At 46.7% G+C, this 16,497-nt stretch overlaps 1 protein-coding gene across 2 annotated transcripts in view; it reads right to left on the bottom strand.

Moving 5' to 3' along the window:
- The window catches only part of tipin (timeless interacting protein), a 35,345-nt gene that overhangs the window by 13,671 nt on the left and 5,177 nt on the right, over positions 1-16,497 (bottom strand). The window contains exons 1-2 of one of the 2 annotated variants that reach the window (XM_043677088.2): positions 5,922-6,023; positions 3,754-3,910 (exon numbers count right to left, since the gene is read on the bottom strand). In XM_043677088.2, coding sequence (XP_043533023.2) covers positions 3,754-3,889 — 136 coding nt within the window. In that variant the 5' untranslated portion in view covers positions 3,890-3,910; positions 5,922-6,023. Of the gene's footprint in view, positions 1-3,753; positions 3,911-5,921; positions 6,024-16,497 lie in introns of those variants that run through there. The other variant, XM_087981350.1, reaches the window with a different exon arrangement.

Genomic DNA, 16,497 nt, shown 5'->3' on the forward strand with positions numbered 1-16,497 from the left:
ACGTGCAAACTCCACACAATCAGTCGCCTGAGGCGGGAATTGAACCCGGGTCTCAGGTGCTGTGAGGCAGCAGTGCTAACCACTGGGCCACCGTGCCGCCCACTAGGAGCAGGAGAATCGACGTTTCGGGCATAAGCCCTTCTTCAGGAAGCTGATAATGGTCAATTTTATTTCCCCAACACCACCTTACGTACCCACAAATATCATTGTCTCCCTATTATTTCATTCTTGAATATTTCTGAAAAACAACGGCGACTTGGTTCTGAGGTTCTTTTTAAGCATTCATCAGGACAGACACAAGAATACTCAATTTCAAAGGGAACAACAATTTATACTGCATAGGAAAAGGCGGCTAATTGATTGGCAAGTGACCTTTGATTGGTGTGGTGTTACCATGGTGAATTTGCCAGGAAATAGTTGCACCCATGTTTTCTTTCATTGAAAAAAGCATAAAACATGAAAATGTTCTGTTTGGAGAGGACAGGATTCCTGCATATGAATGTTATAGCTTTTAGAACATTAAGTGGCAGCACGATGGCTCAGTAGTTAGCACTGCTGTCTCACAGCGCAGATACCCAGCTTCAATTCCTGCCTTGGGTGACTGTGTACAGTTTGCATGTTCTCCCTGCGCCTGCATGGGTTTCTTCTGGGTGCTCCAGTTTCCTTCCAAAGTCCAAAATGAGCGAGTTAGGTGGATTGGCCATGCTACATTGTCTGCAATGTAGGTTAGCCGTGGTAAAACAGAGGTTATGGGGATTGGATAGGGGTCTGGGTGGGATGCTGTTTGATGGGTCATTGCAGACTCAATGGGCCAAATGGTCTACTGTGACATCTGTGTGGATTGGAAAAAAATGTAAAATCCCTGTCTGTAGGGTGCAGACGCCTCCAGATGTCCACCAACCCTAACTCCACACACAGATCCACTAATTGTTTAGTTTGTATAGAAGTTATTGAGGGGCAACCTGTCTACTGTGGGATCCATGAGACAGTTAAAATCTCCCCCTATAATGATAAGCCAGGACTCAAGACTAATCAGTTTAGAAAGCCCATCTACCAAATATTTGAGGCGATGAGCTGGAGGGCAGTAAACATTTAAAACAACAGATTATTTTCCATTTGTCAGGGCTTTGAGAATTACAAACCTCCCATTTGTGTCTTTAACACACTCTCGTAACTTAAATGGAAGGTTCCTCCTTACCAATATAGCCACTCCCCTACTTCGGGTATTAAAAGATGAAAAGTAAACCCAATCAAAGCCATTCTGCTGTAGTTTCAAATGCTCCCTATCATCCAAGTGCGTCTCCTGTAACAAAGCAATATCCACCTTCTCCTAAGACTCAACAATACCTTCTTCCTCTTAATTGGTGAGTGACTCCCCTTGATATTCCAGGTACATCATTTCATCAAGTCATTAGCCATACCCTTCTGCAGTAACATTTAAATTCCAGAGAGGAGGAACTCGAACCACAAATCGCTGAGCCTTAGTGTCACATGATCCATCAAACATAAAAACTACATAAACTAAAACCATTACATTTAACAAATCTATAAAGCTATCAAAGATTATATATACAAGAGGAGAGGACGAGGGCATTGACCCAGACCTGATCTCCGCACTGTGACCCGGTGAGCCCTCTCAATCTTCAAGCCTCTCATGCCATTCTCCAAGTTAAAGAATTTCAGCAAACAATCCTCAAAAAATTCCACAGGCCTCTCATTACCCTCAGGCAGACCCATGATCCAAATATTTTTTCTCCTGCCCTTGTTCTCAAGATCATCCACTTGGTCATGCAAACTATAGACCTGCATTTCCAAGGCTTGGATCCTATCCTTAGAATAACTGGCATCAGCTTCCACCACTGTGATTCTGTGCTCAACCTCATCAATCCTCTTTTCCAGGTCTCCCATGGTAGAGTGATGGAGAAAGTGAAGTCTCATGGAGTCCAGGGTATACTAGCTAGGTGGATGGAGAACTGGCTGGGCAGCAGGAGACAGAGAGTAGTAGTGGAAGGGAACTTCTCAAAATGGAGATCTGTGACCAGTGGTGTTCCACAGGGATCCATATTGGGACCACTGTTATTTGTGATATACATAAATGATCTGGAGGAAGATATAGGTGGTCTGATTAGCAAATTTGGAGATGACACTAAGATTGGTGGAGTAGCAGATAATGAAGGGGACTGTCAGAGAATGCAGCAAAATATAGATAGATAAATTGGAGAGTTGGGTGTAGAAATGGCAGATGGAGTACAATCCGGGCAAATAAGAGGTGATGCATTTTGGAAGATCCAATTCCAGAGCGAACTGTATGGTAAATGGAAAAGCCCCTAGGAAAAACTGACATACAGAGAGATCTGGGTGTTCAGATCCATTGTACCCTGAAGGTGCAATGCAGGTCAACAGAGTGGTCAAGAAAGGATATGGCATGTTTTCCTTCATCAGACAGGGTATTGAGTACAAGAGTTGGCAGGTGATGTTACAGTTGTATAAGACTTTGCTTTGGCCATGTTTGGAATACCGTGTACAGTTCTGGTTGCCACATTACCAAAAGGATATGAATGCTTTGGAGAGGGTGCAGAGGCAGTTCACCAGGATGTTCCCTGATATGGAGGGTGCTAGTTATGGAGAGAAGTTGAGTACATTAGGATTATTTTTATTAGAAAGACAGAGGTTGAGGGTGGACCTGATTGAGGTCTAGACAGGGTGGATAGCAAGAAGCTTTTTCCTCGAGTGGGGGACTCAATTACCACGGGTCACGAGTTCAAGGTGAGAGGGGAAAAGTTTAAGGGAGATATGCATGTAAAGTTTTTTTTACATGGAGGGCAGTGGTAGAGGTGGGCATGATAGCATAATTTAAGATGTATCTAGACAAATACATGAATGGGCAGGGAGCAAAAAGATCTTTAGAAAATAGGAGACAGGTTTCGATAGGGGATGTGGATCAGCGCAGACTTGACCGCTGAAGGGCCTGTTCCTGTGCTGTAATTTTCTTTGTTCTTTTGTCCTTGATTCCAGATTTTTATTAAATTCAAATTCCAGCATCTGCCATTCAAACCCAGGTCCTCAGAACATTACCTGTGTCTCCAGAATAATAGTGATAGCAGCCCTCTCCTTGTGAAAGTAAAATAACAAGGTGCTGCTCAGTTCATTGACGAGGTCCTCCACAGAGGTACAACTGATATTTAAATTAGTACAATAAATTAGGACCCAAATATCAGAGATAGACAGACCATATGATAAATTTAGATTTCAGACTTCTTGCATGATTGTTTTTGCAAATTATACAGAGATTACAGTGCTCACACTTTGAAGGTTTACTTGTAAGCCATTTCCCCCACTGGTCAATTCGTCACCAACAACACATGTAGGTTTAATCAACTGAACGATAATTTCCTGGTTTCAGATTGTTTCATTAAATGGACAGCTTATTTTCTGCATTCCAATTCTTTAATCTAAAAGAAGGTATTGTATTTTATTCTATACAGTTGAAATGAAAGCTGACGTACTACAGGTAATTCTATTATAACACAACAGTTTGTTTTCCACTACAACCTTGAGCTATAGAAAATCGCTATATCCCTTCAGTAAAAAGTTTGCATTACCCAAACAACATCCACAATTCGTCAACTGCGTTATAGCCAATTTGCACTGACAAAACGCACATTATTGCAGAACACCCTGTTTGTAATGGATCTCAGAATCAAAACTATTTCAATTATCCACAAAATGCATTACAATTTGAGACTGACTTACCCCCATCAGCAGTAACTCCACCATCTGCCACTTGTCCAGGGGATGATGGAGGAGGAAGAGGTGGAAAGATTTCATCATCTTCTAAGTGATCACAGTCAGGAATATCGAACAAACCATTTTCCAAAGTGTCACTCATCACAGATGCTTGTCCTATTCACTTTATAAAATTAAATGAGGATGGTAAAACCATTGGATCATTTAAAATAATAATATAAATGTTATGAAATAGTTATTTTCAGTCCAGTATCTGTTGTGTGATTTTATTATTTGGTATTTGTCGTACAATACCAAATAAGAGACAGAACAATGAGAAGACTTATTTGACTATCTTCCTTTGTCTGTGCAGCATCCACATTGACTCGAGTTTCTAATCATAGCTTTTGGCTTGATAGAAACAGGATGTCAGGTGAGGACACAGGTCCCAAGAATCACCTCAGTCTATACGGGAACAGCATAGTAAAATAAAAGCACACAACGAAGCCATTTAGCCCATCATGTCTGCTCCACTAATCCCACTTACCAACACCTGGTCCACTGCCCTACAGGTTCCAGCACGTCTTGTGCAGATCCAGGTTTTAATTGAGTTGAGGATTTCCGCTACAAGTACAAAACTGTGCACGGAATTCAAAACACTAACCATCGTCTGGGTGATCAAGGTTTTCCCCATATGCCCTCTAACCTTGTACACCACTTGAATCTATGCCTTCAGATAACTGACCTCGCTGCTAAGGGAAACAGATCTTCCCTGTCCACTCTATCAAAGCCGTTTATTGTAAATCTCAGTTTTCTGCGTTCTAAAGGAAAACAAACCTAACCTATTTAAACCTTCCTTCATAGATGAAATGTTCAAGCCCTCACAATATTCTTATAAATGTCCTCTGTACTGTCTTTAGAGCAATCATGTCTTTCCTGTAATGTAGTGGCCAGAACTGTACACAAATCTCCAAATAGCCTAACCCAGTGTGTGTATAGTTCCTACTCTTGCATTCAACATTTTGGCTAATGAAGGAAAACATCCCATATGCCTTCTTTACAATGTCTTCAACCTGTCCTACCATCTTCATGGACCTGTTGACATGTCCCCCAAGGTCTCTCACTTCCTTTACCCCTTTCAAGATCTGTCACCTTATTGTGTACTCTTTTGCTTTGTTTGCCCTCCTCAAATGCATAACTGTGCATGTCTCCAGATTGAATTCTGTTTGCCACTTTTTCACCTACTCAACCAAACCACTGATATCATTAGTATCACTGGCAGAACAGGCTCAAAGGGCCAAATGCACTAGTACAACTAAATCCCTCTGCACCTCGAATTTCCATAATCATTCCTCGTTTAAGCAATATTTTGCTTTTTTTATTCTTCCCAAAGTTTCCCACACTAAGTTTTAGTTTTTAGTTCGCTCACTCAACCTATCAACTGCCTTCTGCAAACTTCTATGTCCTCTTCGTAACATATTTCCCATCTGGTATAAGTTCAATGGGCCTTTCTCTGTCCTGTAATGTTTCTGTGACTACGCTTTGATGAAAACATATTTTGTGATTAAAGGCTTTGGACATCTCGGAAAAGAGGAATGCAAGTTGTTTTTAAAGTAGTGATCAGCCTCAAGTGAAATTTTGTTTATAGTCAATGCCTCAAGAACATCTGTCTGTATGGAATTTATACATTCCTCCCACAGTCCGGAGATGTGCAGGTTAAGTGAATTGGCTATGCCCATAGTGTAGCAGGGATGTGTAGGTTAGGTACATTAGTCAGGGTCAGTATGGACTTATTGGGCCCAAGGGCCTGTTTCTACGCTGTAGAAACTCTATGAACATTCACTACCACAAACATTCTGTACGCAGGCGCCGGCCCGGCACAGCCGTGTAGGGGGTCGGTGCGCAAGTGCAGTTCCGGCACTGCCCTGTAGGTGTTCCGTGCGCAGGCGCCGCCCCGGCTCTGCCCTGTCGGGTGTCCATGCGCAGGCGCGAGCTGCTGACTCCAGCTCCAGCAGCGTTAAAAGTTGGGAAATTCCTGTCCCCGAAACTGGATAAACGCTAATTCAGGTTCAATAAACGCGTAATAAATTACTTTTCTAAAAAGGTGAAGGAAAATAGATGTGTAACGTTACTGTTAAATTCTGAAAACTCTACTGCATCTACTGAAAGCAACTTCTCTTCGAATTATAACTTACCGAATTATAATAGAATTAACAGGAATTTAGTTTTAAATCTTAAACATGAAATGACTTCTTTGCCGCAGGAGGAACCAAAGCGCGCGCTCCACTGCCCGGCCAATCAGAGCCTGATGATGGCCCGGCTCCACCCACACATGTGGCCAATCAGCCCGCAGTTTACAGACCGGCCAATCACCAATGGCTGCTGTTCAAACCAATCAGAGACGGGTCTGACCCTCACTGGGCTGATTGTCATTCAGTTTTGCTGAGGGATTGGGGGATGGTAGTGAGGGGAGGGGCTGAGGGATTGGGGATGGTAGTGAGGGGAGGGGCTGAGGGTTTGGGGGATGGTAGTGAGGGGAGGGGCTGAGGGATTGGGGGATGGTAGTGAGGGGAGGGGCTGATGGATTGGGGGATGGTAGTGAGGGGAGGGGCTGAGGGATTGAGGATGGTAGTGAGAGGAGGGGCTGAGGGATTGGGGATGGTAGTGAGGGGAGGGGCTGAGGGATTGGGGGATGGTAGTGAGGGGAGGGGCTGAGGGATTGGGGGATGGTAGTGAGGGGAGGGGCTGATGGATTGGGGGATGGTAGTGAGGGGAGGGGCTGAGGGATTGAGGATGGTAGTGAGAGGAGGGGCTGAGGGATTGGGGATGGTAGTGAGGGGAGGGGCTGAGGGATTGGGGGATGGTAGTGAGGGGAGGGGCTGAGGGATTGGGGGATGGTAGTGAGGGGAGGGGCTGAGGGATTGTGGGATGGTAGTGAGGGGAGGGGCTGAGGGATTGGGGGATGGAAGTGAAGGGAGGGGCTGAGGGATTGAGGGATGGTAGTGAGGGGAGGGGCTGAGGGATTGGGGATGGTAGAGTGGGGGGGCTGAGGATTGGGGGATGGTAGAGTGGGGAGGGGCTGAGGAATGGGGATGGTAGAGTGGGGAGGGGCTGAGGATTGGGGATGGTAGAGTGGGGAGGGGCTGAGGGATTGGGGGATGGTAGTGAGGGGAGGGGCTGAGGGATTGGGGATGGAATTGAGGGGACGGGCTGAGGGATTGGGGGATGGTAGAGTGGGAGGGATTGGGGATGGTAGAGTGGGGAGGGGCTGAGGGATTGGGGATGGTAGTGTGGGGCGGGGCTGAGTGATGGGGATGGTAGTGTGGGGAGGGTCTGAGGGATTGGGAGATGGTAGTGAGGGGAGGGTCTGAGGGATTGGGGATGGTAGTGAGGGGAGGGGACTGAGGGATTGGGGATGGTAGTGAGGGGAGGGGACTGAGGGATTGGGGATGGTAGAGTGCGGAGGGGCTGAGGGATTGTGGTATGGTAGTGAGGGGATGGGCTGAGGGATTGGGGATGGTAAAGTGGGGAGGGGCTGAGGGATTGGGGGATGGTAGAGTGGGGAGGGGCTGAGGGATTGGGGGATGGTAGAGTGGAGAGGGGCTGAGGGATTGTGGCATGGTAGTGAGGCGAGGGGATGGGAGAGTGGAGAGGGGCTGAGGGATTGTGGCATGGTAGTGAGGGGATGGGAGAGTGGAGAGGGGCTGAGGGATTGTGGCATGGTAGTGAGGGGAGGGGCTGAGGGATTGGGGATGGTAGTGAGGGGAGGGGCTGAGGGATTGGTGGATGGTAGTGTGAGGAGGGGCTGAGGGATTGGGGATGGTAGTGTGAGGATGGGCTGGGGAATTGGGGAGGCAATGTGGGGAGGGGCTGAGGGATTGTGGGATGGTAGAGTGGGGAGGGGCTGAGGGATTGTGGGATGGTAGTGAGGGGAGGGGCTGAGGGATTGGGGGATGGTAGTGAGGGGAGGTGCTGAGGGATTGGGGAGGGACTGAGGGATTGTGGATGGTAGTGTGGGGACAGGCTGGGGGATGGTAGTGTGGGCAGGGGCTGAGGGATTGGGGATGGTAGTGTGGGGAGGGGCTGAGGGATTGGGGGATGGTAGAGTGGGGAGGGGCTGAGGGATTGGGGAGGGGCTGAGGGATTGGGGGATGGTAGAGTGGGGAGGGGCTGAGGGATTGGGGGATTGTAGAGTGGGGAGGGGCTGAGAGATTGGGGATGGTAGAGTGGGGAGGGGCTGAGGGATTGGGGGATGGTTGAGTCGGGAGGGGCTGAGGGATTGGGGGATGGTAGAGTGGGGTGGGGCTGAGTGATTGGGGATGGTAGAGTGGGGAGGAGCTGAGGGATTGGGGGATGGTTGAGTGGGGAGGGGCTGAGGGATTGGGGGATGGTAGAGTGGGGAGGGGCTGAGGGATTGGGGGATGGTTGAGTGGGGAGGGGCTGAGGCATTGGGGGATGGTAGAGTGGGGAGTGGCTGAGGGATTGGGGAATGGTAGAGTGGGGAGGGGCTGAGGAATTGGGGATGTGCTGAGGGATTGGGGGATGGTAGAGTGGGGAGGGGCTGTGGGATTTGGGGATGATAATGAGGGGAGGGGCTGAGGGATTGGGGGATGATAATGTGGGGAGAGGCTGAGGGATTGGGGATGGTAGTGAGGGGAGGGGCTGATGGATTGGGGGATTGTAGAGTGGAGAATGGCTGAGGGATTGGGGATGGTAGTGTGGGGAGGGGCTGAGGGATTGGGGATGGTAGTGAGGGGACGGGATGAGGGATTGGGGATGGTAGAGTGGGGAGGGGCTGAGGGATTGGGGGATGGTAGTGTGGGGAGGGGCTGAGGGATTGGGGATGGTAGTGATTGGAGGGGCTGAGGGATTGGGGATGGTAGTGTGGGGAGGGGCTGAGGGATTGGGGATGGTAATGTGGGGGGCTGGGTATGGTCGTGAGGAAAAGGGCTGAGGGATTGGGAATGGTAGTGTGGGGAGGGGATGAGGTATTGGGGATGTGCTGAGGGATTGGGGGATGGTAGAGTGGGGAGGGGCTGAGGGATTGGGATGGGGCTGAGGGATTGGGGATGGTAGTGTGGGGAGGGGCTGTGGGATTTGGGGATGATAATGTGGGGAGGGGCTGAGGGATTGGGGGATGATAATGTGGGGAGAGGCTGAGGGATTGGGGATGGTAGTGAGGGGAGGGGCTGATGGATTGGGGGATTGTAGAGTGGAGAATGGCTGAGGGATTGGGGATGGTAGTGTGGGGAGGGGCTGAGGGATTGGGGATGGTAGTGATTGGAGGGGCTGAGGGATTGGGGATGGTAGTGAGGGGACGGGATGAGGGATTGGGGATGGTAGAGTGGGGAGGGGCTGAGGGATTGGGGGATGGTAGTGTGGGGAGGGGCTGAGGGATTGGGGATGGTAGTGATTGGAGTGGCTGAGGGATTGGGGATGGTAGTGTGGGGAGGGGCTGAGGGATTGGGGATGGTAGTGTGGGGGGCTGGGTATGGTCGTGAGGAAAAGGGCTGAGGGATTGGGAATGGTAGTGTGGGGAGGGGATGAGGTATTGGGGATGGTAGAGTGGGGAGGGGCTGAGGGATTGGGGGATGGTAGTGTGGGGAGGGTCTGAGGGATTGGGGATGGTGGTCGGAGGGGAGGGGAGAGGTGGTGAGGGATTGGGGAAGGTGGTGGGAGGGGAGTGATTACAATTAAATAAAGAAGGAGAAGAGTAAATATGAGGGTACGATTGCTGGTAATATTAGGAAAGACTGCAGGAGTTTCTTTAGATATATATATAGGGCAAAAGTGGACATTGGGCCACTGAAAAATGATGCGAGAGAAGTAGTAATCGTGAACAAAGAAATAGCTGAGGATCTGCATATTTTGCATCTGTCTTCATGGTGGAAGACACCAGCAATATTCCAAAAATTCAAGAGAGCCGGGGCCGGCCAAGATGAGTACAGTGGCCATTACTAAGGAGAAGGTGCCAAATAAGCTGAAAGTGGATAAATCACCTGGACCAGATGGGTGACGTCCTAGAGTTCTGAAGGAGATAGCTGAAGAGATAGTGGAGGCTTTAGTAGTAATCTTTCAGGTACCACTGGAGTCATGAAAGGTCCCAGAGGACTAGAAAGTCACTAATGTAACCCCCCCCATTTAAGAAGGGGGCAAGGCAAAAGGCGGGAAATTATCGGCCAATTAGACTGACCCCAGTCATTGGTAAGATTTTGGAGTCCATTGTGAAGGATGAGATTTCTGAATACTTAGAATTCAATGGTAAAGTAGGGCAAAGTCAGCATGGTTTCATAAAGATGAGGTAATGTCTGACAAATCTGTTAGAATTCTTTGAGAAGGTAACGAGCAGGTTAAACAAAGGAGAACCAATGGACGTTATCTCTGAGGACTTCCAGAAGGCTTTTCTTAGGGCGCCGCACAGGAAGCTGCTGAGTAAGATAAGGGCCCATGTTTTAGAGGCAAGATACTAGCATGGATAGAAGATTGGCTTTCTGGCAGAAGGCAGAGAGTGGGGATAAAAGGGTCCTTCTCAGGATGGAAGTCGATGACTCGTGATATTCCACAAGGGTTGGGACCACAACTTTTCACTTTACACATTAATGATATAGACGAAGGAACTGAGGACATTCTGGTTAGGTTTGCAGATGATACAAAGTTGGAGGGATAAGTAATATTGAGGAGTCGGGAATGTTAAGAGAGTGGGCAAAGAAGGGGCAAATGAAATACAATGTGGGAAAGTGTACGGTCATGCATTTTGATAAAATTCTTGGCAGTGTAGATGAACCGGGAGATCTCGGTGTCCAAGAGCATAAATCCATGAAAGTTACCATCCAGGTTGATAGAGTTGTTAAGAAGCATATGGTACGATAGTCACAGGTGAGGTGTCAGAAGACTGGAGGTTGGCAAACGTGGTGCCACAGTTTAAGAAGGGTGGTAAGGACAAGCCAGGGAACTATAGACCAATGAGCTTGACCTCGGTGGTGGGCAAGTTATTGGAGGGAATCCTGAGGGACAGGATGCGCATGTATTTGGAAAGGCAAGGACTGATTAGGGATAGTCAACACGACTTTGTGTGTGGGAAATCATGTCTCACAAACTTGATTGAGTTTTTTGAGGAAGTAACAAAGAGGATTGATGAGGGCAGAGCAGTAGCTGTGATCTAAATGGACTTCAGTAAGGCATTCGACAAGGTTCCCCATGGGAGACTGATTAGCAAGGTTAGATCTCATGGAATACAGGGAGAACTAGCCATTTGGATACAGAACTGGCTCAAAGGTAGAAGATAGAGGGTGGTGGTGGAGACTTAAAGAGAGAGCTCAGAAGAGGCAGGAGGAGACATGAGAAGTTGTTGGCAGATAGGATCAGGGTAAACCCTAAGGCTTTCTATAGGTATTTAAGGAATAAAAGAATGACAAGTAAGATTAGGGCCAATCAAGGATAGTAGTGGGAAGTTGTGTGTGGAGTCAGAGGAGATAGGGGAAGCACTAAATGAATATTTTTCAACACTATTCACTCTAGAAAATGACAATGTTGTCGAGGAGATTACTGAGATACAGGCCAGGAGACTAGGTGGAATTGAGGTTCACAAGGAGGAGGTATTAGAAATCCAGCAGAGTGTGAAAATAAATAAGTCCCCTGGGCCAGATGGGATTTATCCTAGGATCTTCTGGGAAGCCAGGGAGGAGATTGCCGAGCCTTTGGCATTGATCTTTAAATCGTAATTGTCTACAGGAATAGTGCCAGAAGACTGGAGGATAGCAAATGTGGTTCCCCTGTTCAAGAAGGGAAGTAGAGACAACTCTGGTAATTATAGACCAGTGAGCCTTACTTTGGTTGTTGGTAAAGTGTTGGAAAAGGTTGTAAGAGATAGGATTTATAATCATCTAGAAAAGAATAATTTGATTATGGATAGTCAGCACGGTTTTGTGAAGGGTAGGTCATGCCTCACAAACCTTATTGAGTTCTTTGAGAGGTGAACAAACAGGTAGATGAGAGCAAACCGGTTGATGTGGTGTATATGGATTTCAGCAAGGCGTTCGATAAGATTCCCCACAGTAGGCTATTGTACAAAATGCAGAGGAATGGGATTATGGGAGATATAGCAGTTTGGATCAGTAATTGGCTTGCTGAAAGAAGACAGAAGGTGGTGGTTGATGGGAAATGGTCATCCTGGAGTCCAGTTACCAGTGGTGTACCACAAGGGTCAGTGTTGGGTCCACTGCTGTTCGTCATTTTTATAAACGACCTGGATGAGGATGTAGAAGGGTGAGTTAGTAAATTTGCAGATGACACTAAGGTCGGTGGACTTGTGGATAGTGACGAAAGATGTTGTAGGTTACAGAGAGACATAGATAAGCTGCAGAGCTGGGCTGAGAGGTGGCAAATGGAGTTTAATGCGGACAAGTGTGAGGTGATTCACTTTGGTCGGAGTAACCGGAATGCAAAGTACTGGGCTAATGGTAAGATTCTTGGTAGTGTAGATGAGCAGCGAGATCTTGGTGTCCAGGTACGCAGATCCTTGAAAGTTGCCACCCAAGTTGACAGGGTTGTTTAGAAGGCATACAGTGTTTTAGCTTTTATTAATAGAGGGATCGAATTCCAGAACCATGAGGTTATGCTACAGTTGTACAAAACTCTAGTGCAGCCGCACTTGGAGTATTGTGTGCAGTTCTGGTCACCGCATTATAAGAAGGATGTGGAAGCTTTGGAAAGAGTGCAGAGGAGATTTACTAGGATGTTGTCTGGTATGGAGAGAAGGTCTTACGAGGAAAGGCTGAGGGACTTGAGGCTATTTTCATTGGAGAGAAGAAGGTTGAGAGGTGACGTAATAGAGACATATAAGATAATCAGAGGGTTAGATAGGGTGGACAGGGAGAGCCTTTTTCCAAGTATGGTGACGGCGAGCACAAGGGGGCATAGCTTTAAATTGAGGGGTGATAGATATAGGACAGATGTCAGAGGTAGTTTCTTTACTCAGAGAGTAGTAAGGGTATGCAATGCTTTGCCTGCAACGGTAGTAGATTCGCCAACTTTAAGTACATTTAAATCGTCATTGGACAAGCATATGGACATACTTGGAATAGAGTAGGTTAGATGGGCTTCAGGTTGGTATGACAGGTCGGCGCAACATCAAGGGCCGAAGGGCCTGTACTGCGCTGTAATGTTTTAGGTTCTCACTTTGGATGAAAGATTGTCTACTGAAAGGGGAATGGAGCATAAGTATAAGGATGCTTTCTTACGGTTGTACATGGCATTATGAGACCACATCTGGATTACTGGAGACCACAGTTTAGGTTTCTATACTTAAGAAAGAATATTAATTGATTAGACATTATTCAGAGAAAGTGCATTTGACTGGTGCTTGTAATGAAGGAGTTATCTTATGAGGAAAGATTGGACAAATCAGAGATGACGTTATTGAACTATGTAACTATATAAGATCCTGAGGGAACTTGACAGTCTCTGTGTTGAGAGGGTAGTTCCCTTAGGGGAGAGCCCAGATCTATGAAACAACAATTAGTCATAGAGTCATAGATATGTACAGCATGGAAACAGACCCTTCGGTCCAACCTGTCCATGCCGACCGGATATCCCAACCCAATCTAGGCCCACCTGCCAGCACCCGGCCCATATCCCTCCAAATCCTTCCTATTCATATACCCATCCAAATGCCTCTTAAGGTTTGCAATTGTACCAGCCTCCACCACTTCCTCTGACAGCTCATTCCATACACATACCACCCTCTGTGTGAAAAGTTGCCCCTTGGGTCTCTTTTATATCTTTCCCCTGTCACCTTAAATCTATGTGCTCTAGTTCTGGACTCCCTGACCCCAGGGAAAATACTTTGTCTACTTATCCTATCCATGCCCCTCATGATTTTGTAAACGTCTATAAGGTCAGCCCTCAACCTCCAATGCTCCAGGGAAAACAGCCCCAGCATATTCAGCCTCTCCCTATAGCTCAAATCCTCCAACCCTGGCAACATCCTTGTAAATCTTTTCTGAACCCTTTCAAGTTTCACAACATCTTTCCGATAGGCGGGAGTCCAGAATTGCATGCAATATTCCAACAGTGGCCTAACCAGTGTCCTGTACAGCTGCAACATGACCTCCCAACTCTTGTACTCAATACTCTGACCAATAAAAGAAAGCATATCAAACGCCTCCTTCACTATCCTATATACCTGTGACTCCACTTTCAAGGAGCTATGAATCTGCACTCCAATGTCTCTTTGTTCAGGAACACTCCTTCGGACCTTACCATTAAGTGCATAAGTCTTGCTAAGATTTGCTTTCCCAAAATGCAGCACCTGACATTTAGCTAAATTAAACGCCATCTGCCACTTCTCAGCCCATTGGCCCATCTGGTCAAGATCCTGTTGTAATCTGAGGTAATCTTCTTCGCTGTCCACTACACCTTCAATTTTGGTGTCATCTGCAAACTTACTAACTGTACCTCTTATGCTTGCATCCAAATCATTTATGTAAATGACAAAAAGTAGAGGACCCAGCACCGATCCTTGTGGCACTCCACCGGTCACAGGCCTCCAGTCTGAAAAACAACGCTCCACCACCACTCTGTCTTCTACCTTTGAGCCAGTTCTGTATCTAAATGGCTAGTTCTCCCTGTATTCTGTGAGATCTAACCTGGCTAACCAATTTCCCATGGGGAACCTTGTCGAAGTCCATATGGATCACATCTACTGCTCTGCCCTCATCAATCTTCTTTGTTACTTCTTCAAAAAACTCACTTAAGTTTGTGAGACATGATTTCCCATGCACAAAGCCATGTTGACTATCCCTAATCAGTCCTTGCCTTTCCAAATACATGAACATCCTGTCCCTCAGGATTCTCTCCAACAACTTGCCCACGCTGACGTCAGGCTCACTGGTCTATAGTTCCCTGGCTTGTCCTTACCACCCTTCTTAAACAGTGCACCACGTTAGCCAACCTCCAGTCTTCCAGCCCCTCACCTGTGGTTATCAATGATACAAATATCTCAGCAAGAGACCCAGCAATCACTTCTCTAGCTTCCCACAAAGTTCTCAGGTACACCTGATCAGATCCTGGGGATTTATCCACCAAATGCATTTCAAGAAATCCAGCACTTCCTCCTCTGTAATATGGCCATTTTGCAAGATGTCACCATCTATTTCCATACATTCTATATCTTCCATGTCCTTTTCCACAGTAAATACTGATGCAAAATACTCATTTAGTATCTACCCCATTTTCTGCAGCTCCACACAAAGGCCGCCTTGGTACTCTTTTGTCTTTAATGTATTTGTAAAAACCTTTGGATTCTCCTTAATTCTATTTGCCAAAGCTATCTCATGTCCCCTTTTTGCCCTCCTGATTTCCTTCTTAAGTATACTCCTACTGCCTTTATACTCTTCTAAGGATTCACTCGATCTATCCTGTCTATGCCTTACATATGCTTCCTTCTTTTTCTTAACCAAACCCTCAATTTCTTTAGTCATCCAGCATTCCCTATACCTACCAGTCTTTCCTTTCACCCTAGCAGGGATATACTTTCTCTGGATTCTTGTTATCTCATTCCTGAAGGCTTCCCATTTTCCAGCCGTCCCTTTACCTGCGAACATCTGCCCCCAATCAGCTTTTGAAAGTTTTTTTTTTAGATTATATTACTTACAGTTTGGAAACAGGCCCTTCGGCCCAACAAGTCCACACCGCCCCGCCGAAGCGCAACCCACCCAGACCCATTCACCTACATTTAACCCTTCACCTAACACTACGGCAATTTAGCATGGCCAATTCACCTGACCTGCACATCTTTGGACTGTGGGAGGAAACCGGAGCACCCGGAGGAAACCCACGCAGACACGGGGAGAACGTGCAAACTCCACACAGTCAGTCGCCTGAGGCGGGAATTGAACCCGAGTCTCTGGCGCTGTGAGGCAGCAGTGCTAACCGCTGTGCCACCGTGCCGCCCTTAAATTCTTGCCTCATAATGTCAAAATTGGCCTTTCTCCAATTTAGAACTTCAACTTTTAGATCCAGTCTATCCTTTTCCATCACTATTTTAAATCTAATGGAATTATGGTTGCTGGCCCAAAAGTTTTCCCCCACTGACACCTCAGTCACCTGTCCTGCCTTACTTCCCAAGAGTAGGTCAAGTTTTGCACCTTCTCTAGTAGGTACATCCACATACTGAATCAGAAAATTTTCTTGTACACACTTAACAAATTCTTCTCCATCTAAACCTAAAACACTATGGCAGTCCCAGTCTATGTTTGGAATGTTAAAATCCTCTACCATAACCACCCTATTATTCTTACAGATAGCTGAGATCTCCTGACAAGTTTGTTTCTCAATTTCCTTCTGACTATTAGGGGGTCTGTAATACAATCCCAATAAGGTGATCATCCCTTTCTTCTCAGTTCCACCCAAATAACTTCCCTGGATGCAGTTCCAGGAATATCCATGATCAAAAACGCCACTCCCCCGCCTCTCCTGCCTCCCTTTCTATCCTTCCTGTAGCATTTGTATCCTGAAACATGAAGCTGCCAATTCTGCCCATCCCTGAGCCAGGTTTCTGTAATTGCTATGATCTCCCAATCCCATGTTCCTAACCATGCCCAGAGTTCATCTGCTTTCCTCATTCGGCCCCTTGCATTGAATAAATGCAGTTTAATTTATTAGTCCTACCTTGTCCCTGCGTGCCCTGACTGTTAAACATAAGTTGCCTCCCATTTAAGACATTGTAATGACTATGTCTTTTCATTTTTCTATAATTTTGAATGTGGACTT

Source organism: Chiloscyllium plagiosum, unplaced genomic scaffold (genome assembly GCF_037043375.1).
Source record: "Chiloscyllium plagiosum isolate Xiang-an unplaced genomic scaffold, Cpla_swu_hap1 HiC_scaffold_39, whole genome shotgun sequence".
NCBI lineage: Eukaryota > Metazoa > Chordata > Chondrichthyes > Orectolobiformes > Hemiscylliidae > Chiloscyllium > Chiloscyllium plagiosum.